The sequence below is a fragment of the Aptenodytes forsteri genome, unplaced genomic scaffold (assembly GCF_000699145.1).
Source record: "Aptenodytes forsteri isolate BGI_AS27 unplaced genomic scaffold, ASM69914v1 Scaffold5, whole genome shotgun sequence".
NCBI classification, from domain to species: Eukaryota; Metazoa; Chordata; class Aves; order Sphenisciformes; family Spheniscidae; genus Aptenodytes; species Aptenodytes forsteri.
The window spans coordinates 4,096,940-4,111,465 of NW_008795672.1; the positions used below are offsets into that span (position 1 = coordinate 4,096,940).

At 41.8% G+C, this 14,526-nt stretch overlaps 1 protein-coding gene across 2 annotated transcripts in view; it reads left to right on the forward strand.

The window, feature by feature from the left end:
* Nucleotides 1–6,268, forward strand: part of SLX4IP (SLX4 interacting protein) — an 80,774-nt gene extending 74,506 nt beyond the window's left edge. For both annotated transcript variants that reach the window (XM_009282527.2, XM_019472912.1), the window contains 2 exons: nucleotides 3,474–3,583; nucleotides 5,096–6,268. In XM_009282527.2, coding sequence (XP_009280802.1) covers nucleotides 3,474–3,583; nucleotides 5,096–5,930 — 945 coding nt within the window. In that variant the 3' untranslated portion in view covers nucleotides 5,931–6,268. The remainder of the gene's footprint in view (nucleotides 1–3,473; nucleotides 3,584–5,095) is intronic.
* Nucleotides 6,269–14,526: the final 8,258 nt, after the last annotated feature.

Sequence of the window (14,526 nt, forward strand, 5' to 3'; positions counted from 1 at the left end):
CGTATAGGCGGGGGGGGGGGGAATCAAATTTGTATGAGTATTATTGTCAGGCTGAAAAGGCCAAACCTTTCACTCTTCTTCAGGATAATGAGCTGTAAGGATTCTTCACAAGTGCAGATCCATGAGTAGTTCTTTTACAGGTATTTAATGCTGTATTGCTGAATTCAGCTGTCCTGGAGAGAGCTGCAGATGGCAGTCACCACTTTTACATTTTTGAGGGTTTCTTTTTCATTTTGAGTGAGATAGTAAGTTGAGTAAGAGAGTAAAGGAATGAATTTTCAATTTGATAAGCCTTAAAGCAAGTATATTGTATGCCTAGCAGTCATGTTTCTCTGTAGGTCTTTATAATAGAGGTTTTTTCCCAGACATCTCTTTGGAAAAATACTAAGGATCTTAAAATCAGGTTTTGAGAGGCCAGTATTATGAGCAGGTAGGGTAGTAAGACTTTGTAAGCTTCGTTTCTGCAGGCCCTTCTTTGCCGAGTTTTAGTGACAAAAAGGAGTGAGCTTACCCTAGGATTTTAAGAGCACATATTTCTAATAGAACTTGGCAGTTCAAGGGCTAAAGAAGCATTTTAATCTTTTGTGCCCACCCAGTCTCTTTACAAATGTAAATATGTCTGTCTTTAACAATTTGCCAGGAAATGTGGTTTTAATTTGTTAGCAGCAATCCCACTCCCTGCAGCTCTTTCAGAGTCAAGTCACAAGTCTGGCGGTGCTTTGACGTTTTTCTCTGTCATGGTGTCATTGTTTATATGATGTCTGTTTCTGCTGTCCTCCTTTTTATGCCTGGAATATTTTTCTTTAATTATTTCACTGCCTAAAAGGAATTTGGGATTACTAGACAGGATGAGAACAGATTAGCTTTTTTTCTTTCTTTAACAAGTCCTGAAGTTCCCATAGGAAATAAATAGTATTCCCAAAACACACGGTGTTTTTTATTTTTTTTAATTAACTAAAATTATTAAGTCTAATAAAGAAAATAAAGGAAGTAGCACCAATAATGGCTGAGTGTCTTAGGAGTATATGGAGTGCCCATTGTTGTTATTTATGACTCTCTTTGCCTTCTATTGTGGACTTATTCCAGCCTTAGGGAGTTTACATCACTCCTAATAGCAAAAGGCTCTCTGGTTCCCACAGAGTTTTTCAAAGACTGACTCATATGCCTGATGTTAATTGTTCAGCTCTCAAAATACAGCACTTAGAGGGTGTGGTTCCAAGGGGAAAATCTACTGTACTTAGAGGGCATGTTCAGAAGTGTTTCTCATATAAATCATTTTGATTTTTAATTTTTTTAACGCCTTAACCCTTTTCTGTCGCTACTTTATGTGATAAGTTATTTGAAAACAAAATAAAAGGTTGATGACGGCGTAGTGAGGGAATGTGTTAGCCCTTCAGCTCTGGACCATTAACCTGCAGTCTGACTCAATTCACAAGTGAGATGGCTTCGTCATCTTTGCCTCTCTCCAGGGTCTGCTCTTCACACCCTGGCATGACGGTACACTCCAGGCAACGATCACGCACTGTGCGTAATGGGATGCAAGTTAGAACTGAGGTTTATTGCTTATCTGCAGTAGTGAGTACATGTGGACAGGAACCGTTCCCAATCCTCCTCTGGATTTTGTACAAAGTGCTACTTTCCACCCATTGTTTACCACATTTACAAGAACTGCCTTTAGCGGACTGGTGATCCTGTCTCAGTGTGCCATGTTCATGTCCTCAGCTGAGGACTGAAGAAGGTTTAATAGAATTAGCCTTACCATAAAGCAGAATAAGGAAAGTTCAAATGCTTCTGCTTGTGCTTCTGTTCTCTGGCTAAGTAAGAGTGCTCTCCAGCTCCTTTGATGCAGAATGATTGTGCAAGATCCTTCAGTCTGAGCTGTGTGAACGTTACTGGAAATCAGAATAGTTTCTACAGACTTTACAGTTCAGAGTCTGTGTCTCCTCTTAAAATTAGCAAAGCTCTTGAGTATCTTAATAAAATTCCCGTCTTTAATAGTTTACAGAATATGAAAAGGTATTTAGTCAAATTAGGGGAGTCCATACCTCTAACAGAATAGAAGCAGCAATTAATCCCTCAGATTAAACTAGTTAGGCTTGATTTCTGAGGTTGAAATCGCATTGCATGTATGTCCCATATGTTTTCTGCCTGCTGTGAACACACGTGTTGCACCATTAGCGGGCAGAACTTCATGCATCTCTCCATCCACACAAACACGTTTGCATAGTTTGCCTCTGAAAGGAAGGCTCAAAACAGCTGTAGTTTTTTAAACTCGAAATGGCTTTATTTCTTTGCCTGACTGCCCTCTTTCTGCTTACAAAACAGGAAGTTGTTTTCACTGGCTTATTCTTCTGGAAAGAGCGGTGAGGTTTACCCTCTCCTTCAAAATAGAAATAGAAATACAAATGGGCAGGGCTTAATCCCCTGTAAGTGACAGGTTCCTGAGGGGCGTTCCAGGCAGCAGTCATGTACACGCTTCGGCCTTGCAGTCTTTCTCTGCTTTCTTCGGTTCTTTCGTACCGCCCGGCTCCAGTGTGCTAGCTTCACGGTGAGGAGCAAGAAACGGTGTAAATAAGCGCTCCCTACATTTGATGAGCCCCAATCAGAAATTGCATCATGCAGGCTGATGAAGAAAAGTGCTATCAAAGAAAAGGAGATGCACAAAGCCTCTTCTCTTCTTGACTTTGCCACATTTTTTTCTCTCCTCTCCATAGCCTCAGAGATAATACTTTTTTGAAGTATGTGGTAAATAGTGAAGTCAGCAAATGGCCCCTCTCTCATTGAGATTGTTTCATTGTGAAAGGAAATGCTCACAGCTTGAAGAAAAAGAGCATTTTCCTTCCCTCCCTCTTGCCCCAATCTCGTATTATGTAAAACCATGGTGCTGCTGTTAGCTGAGACCAGAAAGAATTCCCCTGTTGTCCTGTAGTAGCCAACCACTACAAGCTGTGAGCGTTTGAATGTTAGTATTAAAAGTTTTAACCCTTGCCTTCTTAAATGAGCAAATAACACTCTGTATATTTTTTTGTAAGTATGGAAAATTATGGGGATTCTTCTGAGAATAAGTGTATAGACCACTGCGCCAGTCAGTCTCTTCAGAAAAAAAACAGACAAACATGCTCCTGTCTGCAAGAGAGATTCCTGGCATTTGTCACAGTTTGAGCCACAAAGATGTCAAATATTTGCCAACAGTTTCCTCAGACAGTTTGGAAAGCTACATCCTTTACATTACAGTCTTGTTTGTTTGCGGTATATTTTAGCGTATGAAATATGTTTGTTGGGAGTCTGAAAGGGGAGGGCACTGGCTAGACTCCCAAATATTAAAAGATTAAAAATAATTCTGTTTCTCTTAGACTGCTCAGATCAAAATAATAAAGAACATCTGTAAGTCTTAGTATTAGAAATGGAGTTTTGCGTTGAAGAATCATAGCTTGATATGTCACGTTTTAAACCTGTGTTTTCTTTTGGAGCAGAAAGAAGAACTTTCCAATGGGACGTCTGAATATTTTACTGAATCTGCGGAGAACAAGAAGCTTAAGATAAGTCTGAACGAACAAATAAAGCAAGACATCTTGAAAGAAATGTACGTCACTATTCTTTCTAAGGTGTTAAATTTATAATCTGGTAAAATTTGGGTAAATAGAATCTAGCCTATGTAATAAAATTTCAAATAATATAAACTCCTTTACAAAAGATTGTTTTAAATTACTAAGCGACTACTACTCTAGTGTGGATAAGCACATAAAATGATCGTTGTTGTTTTGTACGGCATGAAAAAAGCTATTACAACCCACATAGATATGTCACATAGCGCTAGGCAGAATCAAAACAGGGTGTTTTTCCCTTGAATGAAGCTCTGAGCCAAAATAAATATGTGATGTTTGAATCTGGTGAAAAACACTTTGCAAATCTACTTTTTGTTCATTTTGAGAGTCTGCAGCGTACCACGATGTTAGTTCCGGATCTTTGGTCACAATTAAAGAGTGTCCCTGGTGTAGCGGATGGGGAGGGTTAGTTGGTCAGCTGAATATTTTACTGGTCCTCTGCTGTAACCTGGATGCCATTCTTACTTGCGCAAGCTGCCAGTAGCCCCAAATCAACTGTGGAATCGGGGATTTGCTGTGAACACTGGCAACTTTTCTTTTTACCCTTGTTATCTCATCTGTGTTGTCTTTAGAAATGAGATTAGATTTGGAGGTATGCCAGCTCTACCTATTTTGGAAGAGTCCTCTTTCTGAAGAGTTAGATATGCCGACCTGGGAACTGCTCGGCATCAGCAGAGCAGCAGAAAGCGGTCCCAGCATGGGACGGTCTGTAGTAATATCTTTAGACTCAAAATCTTACATAGGCAGCTTCAGTACTTGTGCACAAAGTTCATCTTACGGCCTACGTGAAATCTAGATTTGTAGGTAACACGCTGCCGAGGAGTGTTTATGTACTGACACTCCATCAGGTCCCTTGTGATCCCATTTTCCTGTATAATTCCTTTTAGAATATCATCTACTTGCATTACCTAAGTCCTTCCCAGATGAACGCGCTTGATACTAGACGAGCAGTGGTTAACTTTAAAGTCATGCTTTGAAATGTCCTGGGAAAAATTCCAGAGGAACATTCTAAAATAGAGATTAGAAACTCTCACAGAGAGACGCGCACACTGCCTCTCCCTGCCTGCCCCCTCTATTCTTTAGATATACGTTATGCATGTGAATATATGGGAATGGTTTGAAATAATTTAGGCACTTATGAAATACTATTTTATCTAGCCAGTTTGGGAAGGAATTCAATATACTTATGCCGCGTTGACCTTTAACATCTGTAATGAATCTAGTTCTGCAGCTTGGAATAGAATGTGAACTCCTTCATGGCTTAGTCATTAATAAATAGGGTTCCCCTAGTGCAGTGGAAAATCAGATGCATAACACTTGATATTATCCACACTAGACAAACATTGCTGCTTGTCAAGATGATATACAGGGTTTTTTTTTCCACATTCAGTCTAGGTTGCCCTAGTGGTGTTTCAGAGTTTGTAAGAAGGGCAGACTGAGGCAGCGAAGATTCTTTTTTAATTTAAAAACAAAATTCCTTTTTATTGCAGTGTGAAAAGGACAAAACCAAGGAAAAGTAGCACAAGCAAACCTCAGATCAGCAAGGACTCCAAGAAAGTGTATCTTGGCTCAGTGGACTCGCAGACAGGGAACAGAAAGAACGACTGTCAAACTTCTCTCAGTCCTCAATCTGAAGTGAAATGTAGGAGTGCAGGACTGCTGAAGGACTGCATAACTACAGCCGAGAGCAGCTTGGGGCTTCCTGTTTTAGAGCTGGAAAATTATGTTAATCAGAGACAGCCAGATGATGTTAGCAGCCAGCAAAAACCTCACTCCGTGGAGTGGTTGAAGTCGAGTCTTCTAAGCGAGAACCTTCCTTGTAGCTCTGAGTCAGCACTGCTAGGTCCAGAACAAAGTCAAAAAGCGACCGAAACACAGGCTCAACAGAAGAGCTGTGGTTCAGAAGAAAAGTTAGAGCATTTAAAAAAAGTATCCTCTGAAGGGACTCCTTTAATTCCTAGCAATACAGAAATGAGTAAGTGTGATGATGATTGTTTAGGTCCGTTCCCGGAGGAGAAGACCCCACTTAATTCCCGGTTGTTTTCTAAACAAGACTTGACAAAGACTGCGTCTGATGAGGAGTCGCTAACTTTGGGAGAAAACCTCTCCCGGCCTCTTTCCGTGAGGAACAATATAGTGCAGACAAACAAAAATGAGCTAAGCACAACCACTGAAGACTTGCCTGTGATGCCATCACCTTGTTTAGAACTGCAGCCTGTGTCTTCAGAGAAGCTCACCCAAAAAAGAAAGAAAGAGGTTGCAAATGGTCTCGGGAAGTTAAAACTGCGAAGGCTTAAGAAGTCAAAGTCTGAAATATTACCTTGATGGCAGGGGTGGACAGCCAAATTTGTGTTTGGAATGCATATGCAAAAAGTAGGAAGCGATTCAAAATAATGAAGAAGAATAAAAATACAAAGTCAAACTTTTTAAGAAAATTTAGTTAATGAAGTATTTTAGTCCTTTGGAACTGTAATGAAGATAATTCTGTTAAGTCTTTAGGAATTAAACATAAATATTGTACAAACCAGCAAATTATTTATAGAAAGAAGAATCTCTTGTAAAATAATATTTACTAAGCAAAATTTTAGATCTGCGTATGTTTTGGTACTATTAAAAAGTCATATCAGCTGCTGACAGCAACAGTTAAAACCACTTTTGTGATCTGTTAGCCGCCGCAGTTATTCAGTGTTTTGCTTGTTTCTGAACACCATTTATAGAAAGAAATCTCTTGTAAAATAATATTTACTAAGCAAAATTTTAGATCTGCGTATGTTTTGGTACTATTAAAAAGTCATATCAGCTGCTGACAGCAACAGTTAAAACCACTTTTGTGATCTGTTAGCCGCCGCAGTTATTCAGTGTTTTGCTTGTTTCTGAACACCATTTATTTTAGTAAAAATGAATCCTTTCTCTGTGTTAGGAAGTTCATGGTTTATTCACATGATCTTTACAACAGTAAGGCGAATTGAGGTTATTTCAGATAAAGCTTTAACCAGGATTTAAGGTAGCTGATAATAAATTAAGGCCCACCTTTTCAGTGGGGTTTCAAAATAGCTATAGTTTGTGCTTGTGCAGTTTTGGTATGAACACGTATTTCTAACCGGAATTGTGGATACAAGTGATCATGCGTTCAGTCTTTGGAAAAATGAAGATTGGTTTTATTTACGCGGTCACCTGGATGTGCAAACATGGCTATTGGGAAATGTTCATACAGAAGCATGCATACGCATCTTCGTGCATTCATGTTTCAAAATCAGGCCTTGCTTGTGTGCAAGGACTGTTTTTCTTGTGTTAGCGATACCCAAGTTATTTCTTAATTTAAGGTAGAGGTCATTTTTAATTGCACGGTGCTTTTTAATACTGCTTTTGTAACTTGTATGCTAATGCGCTAAGGAAATGTAACTTTTTAGTTCATGCTTATCTTTTTAAAAATGTTTAAAATAAAATTATAAGCAATTTTCTTTCATCGTTCTCTCAAAATCAGTGTGACCACGGATATTTTATGCGAAGCGATTTTGACAAATCTTACTGACGTATACTTACGGCTGTGGATATCCTCATTTAGGTTAATAAGATGACTCGCATCCATAAGCATTAGAGTTGGTAGCATAATGCAGGTCCTTACGAGAGTTAGCAACTCGGCAGTTGACAGCAAGACACTGTCGATTGAACAGCATCTTTCTGCTATAAACAACTTCCGCTTTTGCGATAAATCAAAAGTCTTCTAGCAGGCAGGCAGAATCGGCTGTGGATATCCTCATTTAGGTTAATAAGATGACTCGCATCCATAAGCATTAGAGTTGGTAGCATAATGCAGGTCCTTACGAGAGTTAGCAACTCGGCAGTTGACAGCAAGACACTGTCGATTGAACAGCATCTTTCTGCTATAAACAACTTCCGCTTTTGCGATAAATCAAAAGTCTTCTAGCAGGCAGGCAGAATCTGTTTTCTTTTTTTTCTTTCAGCCTGTTTGCGTGATGTTTCTGACGGTGCTTTGCAGTAAGGTTGCTAATGCTTCCCAATCTTCAGGCTCTGCAAAAGGGTCTTTCCTAGTAACAAGCAAAACCGAGGCTGCAAGTGAACCTGGGTTTGGAGGAAGAATTAGCCTGAGGTATGTTTACTGGTGTCTTTTGTATGGGCTCGAGATACTGGGCCAGGAGGGGAGTAAAAAGCACCTTTTCGGTGGACTTACAAGAGGTATAAGGACGTTTAATGAAGTATTTGTCAGAAAAATAAGAGTAGTTAAGATAGAATCATTTAATAGTTTGCAATAAAGTTTTAGCATATATTTTCTGGATGGTTTCTTTAAGTGCTTCCAGTGAATAAACTGATAAAAAGCGGTACAAGCACATATTCTAGACGGCAGTTTTAACTTTCCATTATTTCTGCTTTGCTCTTGCTTGGACCTTTGTGAATTTCCCATGTTGTTCCTGGTTGTAACAGATACCTACAGGAGAGGTTTAGACGATTATGCAGTAACAGACACACGTTGAGTTTACAAAATCGCTTCAGTTACTTCTTTTCATTTCATTCCGGTTAGGAAAAAGACCTTATGCTTGCTGTTGCAAACTGGCAAACGCACTGATTGCATCTGTGAAAATTGTGGATGGTCTTGAGCGAGTACGCCCCAAACTATTACTGCTGACAGCTTTGGATCCTGAAGCTGCCCTTCTTCTTGCCTTTCTCCTCTCCAAATCCATCTAATTCAAGTATTAGAAACCAGAGGGCAACCACATACAGTCTGTATCATCGCGTGCTGTTGTCATCTATAGTTCAACCTTGTAATTACAACTTAGTTTCAATCTTAACTGAATAACATACCTGCATGCACCCTTAGAAGTGAATGCCATATGTTTATGGGGGGCTTGGGTAGAGTAAATTATTTCCTATGTAGCTAAGAACACTTGATTTTTCCTTTAGGATATTTTATGTTACTTACAATGCTCTTTCCCCTCACCTCACTGATAGCACGGGAACATCCTCCTTTTAAAACAGTGATCTTGTAACAATAAGAAATGTAGGGCTGGATCGCTTAAAGGTGTTAGAGCCTAGAGAGTCGGAACAAATACGAGTGGACTTTCTCAAAAGTGCATAGTTGCATCATTCTCACTGTAATTACTGACTTGTGAGGCTCCTAGGCTCTTTGTAGCTGTGTATTTAGAGCTTAGTTACTTTAAAAAGTTGCCTCTTGGATCCTCTCAGAAATGCAGCTATTCAGGGAAAAAGCTTTGCATTCATGGTCATTTCTGGACTTTAGATGGTGTCGCTGCTCAAAACTGTTCTTTTTTTTGTCTGTGCAGCAGGACTATGCTAAAAGTTGCCCGTTTGCAAACCTTGTGGGTGCTTTACGTGAGGCTGTGACATCCAGGCTGTATTGTTACCCTATGTCTCTGTTCTCTCTCTACTTTAAGCCCAAGGTCGTCTTCTCTGCCTTTGCGTTTTTATCAACCCCCCACCTGCACCCAGGTGACTGGCAGAGGTGTGGTCTGACGTGCTCTTGAACCACAAACCTGATTTCCTAAATCAGGTTTAGGAAAAAAAAAACCCACAAGCGGCTGGAAGCTGAGCTAGGGCAAAGTGAGCAGTTTGCAAGTCTTGGCTGTGGCTTTGGATTACCGGTTTGCTGCTGGGCAGCGTTAGCATACCTTTCTGTTAAAAGTAATAAAGGTTTAAGGCTCTGTTCTGGAACTGCCATGGAAGCACAGAAACAATTTCTTTGGTTCATTTTTTTCTCTTTTGGGTTGGTTTGTTATGTTGGATTCTTTCATTTTTCAGAGCTGCTTTGAACTCCTCTGAAATATGTGCAGATCTGAGACTGGCTAAAGCCCGCAGTGCAGAGCTCACATTGAAAAATACATGTTTGTCCTAAAGAGAAATAACTGTCTATTCCAAACCAGCCAGCTTTGGGTTTTGTTGGTTTGTTTGGGTTTTTTTTTTTTTGTGAATCATCTGGTTAATTTGGTCCGTGCTGTTTGCTGATAATGAAACAGTCCTTTCCTAGCCAAACACTTTCTAATGTGTGCAGGCTATCGTTTCCATTATTCTTTACATCAAAGCAGTTAAAAATATTTGTTTAGTGAACTTTTGTGTTTAAACACACATCAAAAGCTGGGCCAGCCTTTTACATATTTATTTATAAAGAGGAAGCAGGCTGATGTAAAATCTCCCTTGCCCAGTGTTGATCGGTAGGGAGGTTTTAACTATCGCAAGAGTTATTTTGAGTAATAAGCGTTGTGCTAGTTCTGATATTATCTGTCAGGTTGTAGTTCTGCATACCAGGGTCTAGAGCGTATGTTAGTGGGTTGTTACACTTGCATAGCCGCATTGCTGCGTTACGCTTGGCTTGAGTAATTTCAAGAGCACCTGTTTATATCAAAAAAGAAAAATTTTACGAACCAAAACTTTCCTTGCTACAGCAAGTTTTGAGCAAGTGAGGTGTTAAGCAGCCTTCTGACGGCGTTTATTTTGTCAGGGTGAACTTCCTTCCCTCTCGCCGCTCTGCATGTGGGTCGCGTTGGCTGAGTTTTAAATGACCTTTTTACGTCACCACCTCATTGGCTTTTGACTGGAAAATGGGTGCTTGTTAAGGAAAAAGATGGAGGAAGTATTTTTTTTTTGGTTTGCGATTGGAATAAGAAAGATGTAAAACGTAGTTGGACTACCCCAGGTTGCATGTTACGGGTAGTCCTCTCCTTGCCTGTATCGGTATCTAATAAGAGGTTTCACACTGTATTAAAACACTAACGCAGGCTTGAGCAAACAGAGTTAATAGTATCGCGAGTCTTTTAGCCAGCAGTGGGAAGTGTGGGTTAGGCACTCCTCGCTTCTTTGCTTTCTGCTTTTTTCTTCTCTAATAAGCATTAACCGGCACCCAAAACCCTACGTGAAGGAGAAGATGTGGGATGGGGCAATAGCAGCACACCGAGCCTTTCATCAAAGGGATATCAAAGCATTCTGCAGCTGAACCTGGGAGGGATATGAATATGCTTATTTTGACAGTTGGGGCAGCACTGAGGGTCGGCACTTTCTTCAAGGCAAAGGAAGCTGGTTAAGGAACTCGTACTGCAAATTCTTCCATCAACTCGTTCAAGTAGTTTTGAACACAGTTCTCCCATCTCGTTTACCTTTTTTTTTTTTCCCCAGATAATTAAAATGGAACCTGGTAGCGCGTGACCTCGCCCTTTCCACAGCAGCAATAAGGCGACGTTGTGAGATGGGGACTTTCTGTTTGGCTGCTTGGTTGGCGTCGGCTTACGCTGAGAAATCGTAAGAGGGTTGTGAAAATGATGTAGGGTCACAGGGCATTTCAGCTGTAACCTGGAAATGGTCCAGGGAATTAACCTCCACCGTCCTACCTCCTTTACTATCCATTTCAGTTATCGGTTCCCGTGGGAGCGGGCAAGGCACCTTTTTTTGAATGAGAGTCTCACGGATGCGCTCCCACTCTGTCACGGCTCGATCCTCTAGTCTAACTGAGACATAGTACCTCAGTAGTAGGAACCGGTCATCTAGCTCCGTAACTGCCTGATTTGCTGCCGGAATAATTGTCTGATTTATGCATCAGATCTTTGAAGAAAAGTGTCTTGAGCCATAATTCTAGAGACGGGCATGCCCCTCTTTAATATTAATATGATCTCATAGTGCTAGAACAAAAAGAATAGAGATTTCTTTCTCCACCCTCCAGAGAAACTGGTTGAAGCGATTTGCACATCACAGAGAAGGCGCTGACTGGAAGATCTGGGCTGGAACTCCGGTCTGACGCCCTGTCTGATACCACATCGCTCCGCTGCTGCCCCGGTGCTAGGTAAGCTGAACCTCCATCCGGCGGCCAACAGACCATACAGAACCTTCACCGCTTTCCTCCTCCTCACCCCCAGAAACTGGAATTAATTATTGCGCAGCTGTTTTACTGGTTTTTCCCTCTTTTGGGAACAATAGCTAACCTTTAAAAGCAAACTCTTGTGTGCGCTGGTAAACAGCAATCACGATGGCCGCTGGTGTCAATACTGAGAAAGAGGAAGTTGAAAGATTCTTAAATATACTTAAATATTCTTGCTCCGTTTAGAAGGGGAGGGGGAGCTTATGCAATCACTTCCATCTTCTGGGGAGGAAAAGGCTGAATTTGGTACTTCCCCTGTCAGAACTTCTCATCTTTGCATACTCTAATAAAAACATTAAGCCTCTGCCTTGTGACTTGTTCCAGGGGGGCTCTGCAAACGGCAGGGGTAGGGATCTGGGCCCCTGGGGAGCTGAGGAGGCAAGGCTGACTTCAGCCCGACGGCTGGAGCAGCCGCGCTGGGGGCTGGCAGATGAGAAGCGGAACCGTGCAGTCTTCAAGGAGCAGCGGAGAGCGTAACCTTGTACGTTTTCTGGCTCGGCAGAGAGCTGATTAATAATGTTAACTCTTGCTGTGCAGCTGTGTCAGCTGGGGTAAGAACAAGCGGTGGTTCTGTGGAAAGGAAAATAGCTTCACCGGTGAAATTGCTTGAAAATGCTAGTCTCGTGTTTAGGTCCTAAACTGGTTTATGTTACTCGCTCGCTAGGCTTCAGACGTGCAAGCGCTGGCTGGCTGTAGTTTGCTCCCATTAGCAATGCAGAAATAGCTGTTCCCAAGGCTGTCTTTCCCCCAGTGACATGAATCTACTGGCGTTAAGGCTGATGTAACGTGCACGATCAGCGCCTTTTCGCTGGTTACCTCGATGTAAGGTGGGCCCTTTCCATGCGGAGGCGCAGCGGCTTTGATGTGGCTACGTTCAGCTCGAGTTGAACCAAACCCAGATTCGACGGGTTCCGTGAGCTGTGGGTATAGCAAAGCTGAGGGTGCTATGGGGAGTAATTTTATTATGGTTTTTTTTAAAGCTCCTGTGTTTAAACGGCGGCTCAGGAAGCACGCATTTTTCAGTTCTTCGACATAATGGGGAACCGAAGAACAAACAGACACTAGCAGCGGGAAACTTCTCCTGAGTAAACAGAACGTACCTTCCCCGAGTAGTAAACTGGGCACTGGCAAAGTATGATTTCCACAAAAATACATGCGCCTTGCTAGTCTAATGGGAAGGCTTTAAACTTCATGTTTCTATTTATTTTCATGACAACGGAAAACGCTTCATATACCGGCCCCCAGCTTGGTGGCAGTTCTGGAAGACCGTTTTTGTGTTATATTCACCCATGTAAATTTTGAAGCTACCGCTGAGATACAAGGATATAATTTCAAAGTATCCTTATAGCAATTTCACAGAGTTCTCTTCCCTCCCCCTGTACAACTTGCGCGGCTCTAATTTTATAACGCTATGAGGTAGCGATGAAATGAGTTATGTGGGGAAAATAGGTTGCGTACGGAGAAACGCTGCAGTAACAGAACCTCTGCACAGGCAATACAGAGCTTTATAGCGCAGGAAAGGCTGGGAAGGAAGAAAGAAAGAAAGAAAGAAAGAAAGAAAGAAAGGAAGGGGTGCTGCACGCGAGGCTTTGACAAGTTTTGAAGCTTGAGGAACCCAGGTGTTGCTCCACACCGAGTCTTCAGAGCGCTGAGCAAACAGCTTGGTCACTATATCAAAGGCTGTAATTAGAATTTGCCCCAGTAGGTTTCGAAGTAGCCTGTCGAATACACGGTCCCAAGACTAGCAAAAGCCCTATTGTATTTTGTTTTTTGCTTAATAGAAGGCAGGCTCAGATTTATTCCTACAAAGAAGTCGGGTATAAATGTTTCGGGCATTTAGAAGAGTAGTTGGTTTCTGCGTCATCGAATTTGAGACCTACGTGAAGGGCAGGCTTCGGGAAGACGGTTAATTCAACATTAAAAGTACGGAAAAGCATTCCGTTAATCGCCTGGCTTTCTGCTTCTGAGGCAGGCGGAGGATTCTATTCTCTTTAGGTGGCTTTTGCTTTATTGCAGATCGTAGAAGTCAGGGAACAAAGGGAAATAAATACTCGTGGGATTCGTTTGATGAGGAATTACTGAAGCGGTCAGATGAAGCTAATCCTGCTGACGTTCCGTGCAGGAGGCAGCAAACCGATGATCCTCCGGTACTTAAAAGTTATGTATGTGGCACGTGATGGTGAAGAGTAAGAGCAGTCCCCCTTTCACGGTAGCGAGCAGCCTGACCCTGTTCTGTATTCTCTTTCAACTGAGTTTGTTGCTTCGCTGTGAATCGTCCCTTCAGCTTTGCGCTAGCCCCTTACCAAAACACGTTTGCGGCTTCCTCAGGGAAGCGTGCGGGAAGACGAGTGTCAGGCAGCTAACCCCTACTTCCCCGTGCAGCCCCTCGGAGCTGGGAGGGGCTGCGGTAGTTAAGCATTGAAAGCCGTTGTGTTGAATAGTTTGAGAGTTTATTTTATGCTTTACAAAGCACTTTTTGCCCATTAGGAATCAGTATGATCTGTGGATCCTTTCCCATCCAGGTCAGCAGATTGCATCCTGCCTAGCTCCTTAGATTCGGTTCCTATCTGGTGGTAGCTCATTGGCCCATGCAAAGTAGACTTGTTGCACAATTCCAGTCACATCCTCCTCCTCCTCCTCCTCCTCTTAGAAGTACACGGAGGTACCTTAGCCAAAAGACACTGAGAACAAGGGCCGTGCTGCTTTCAAACCCCTTCAATTAGATTCGGAGCCAGAGGGGAACCTGTAATCATCTAACAACAACAACAACCACCACCACCAACTACCTGACTCCGCCGAAATCAGTGGCTGGTCTTGGAAACGTAGACCTGGCACCTGCCCCTGTTTTTGCACAACTAACTAGTCGGGAGTGCCTCCAAGCTCAATAATCTCCACGCTCTTTTATGTTTTCATACAAAAAATTTAATAAATATTACTTTTCAAGATTTATTGCCAGGAACAACACATCAAAGATGCATTTTCATATAACACTAATATCACAATACAAGGTATCTTCATCATCTCAATGGTTAACCACCGAGA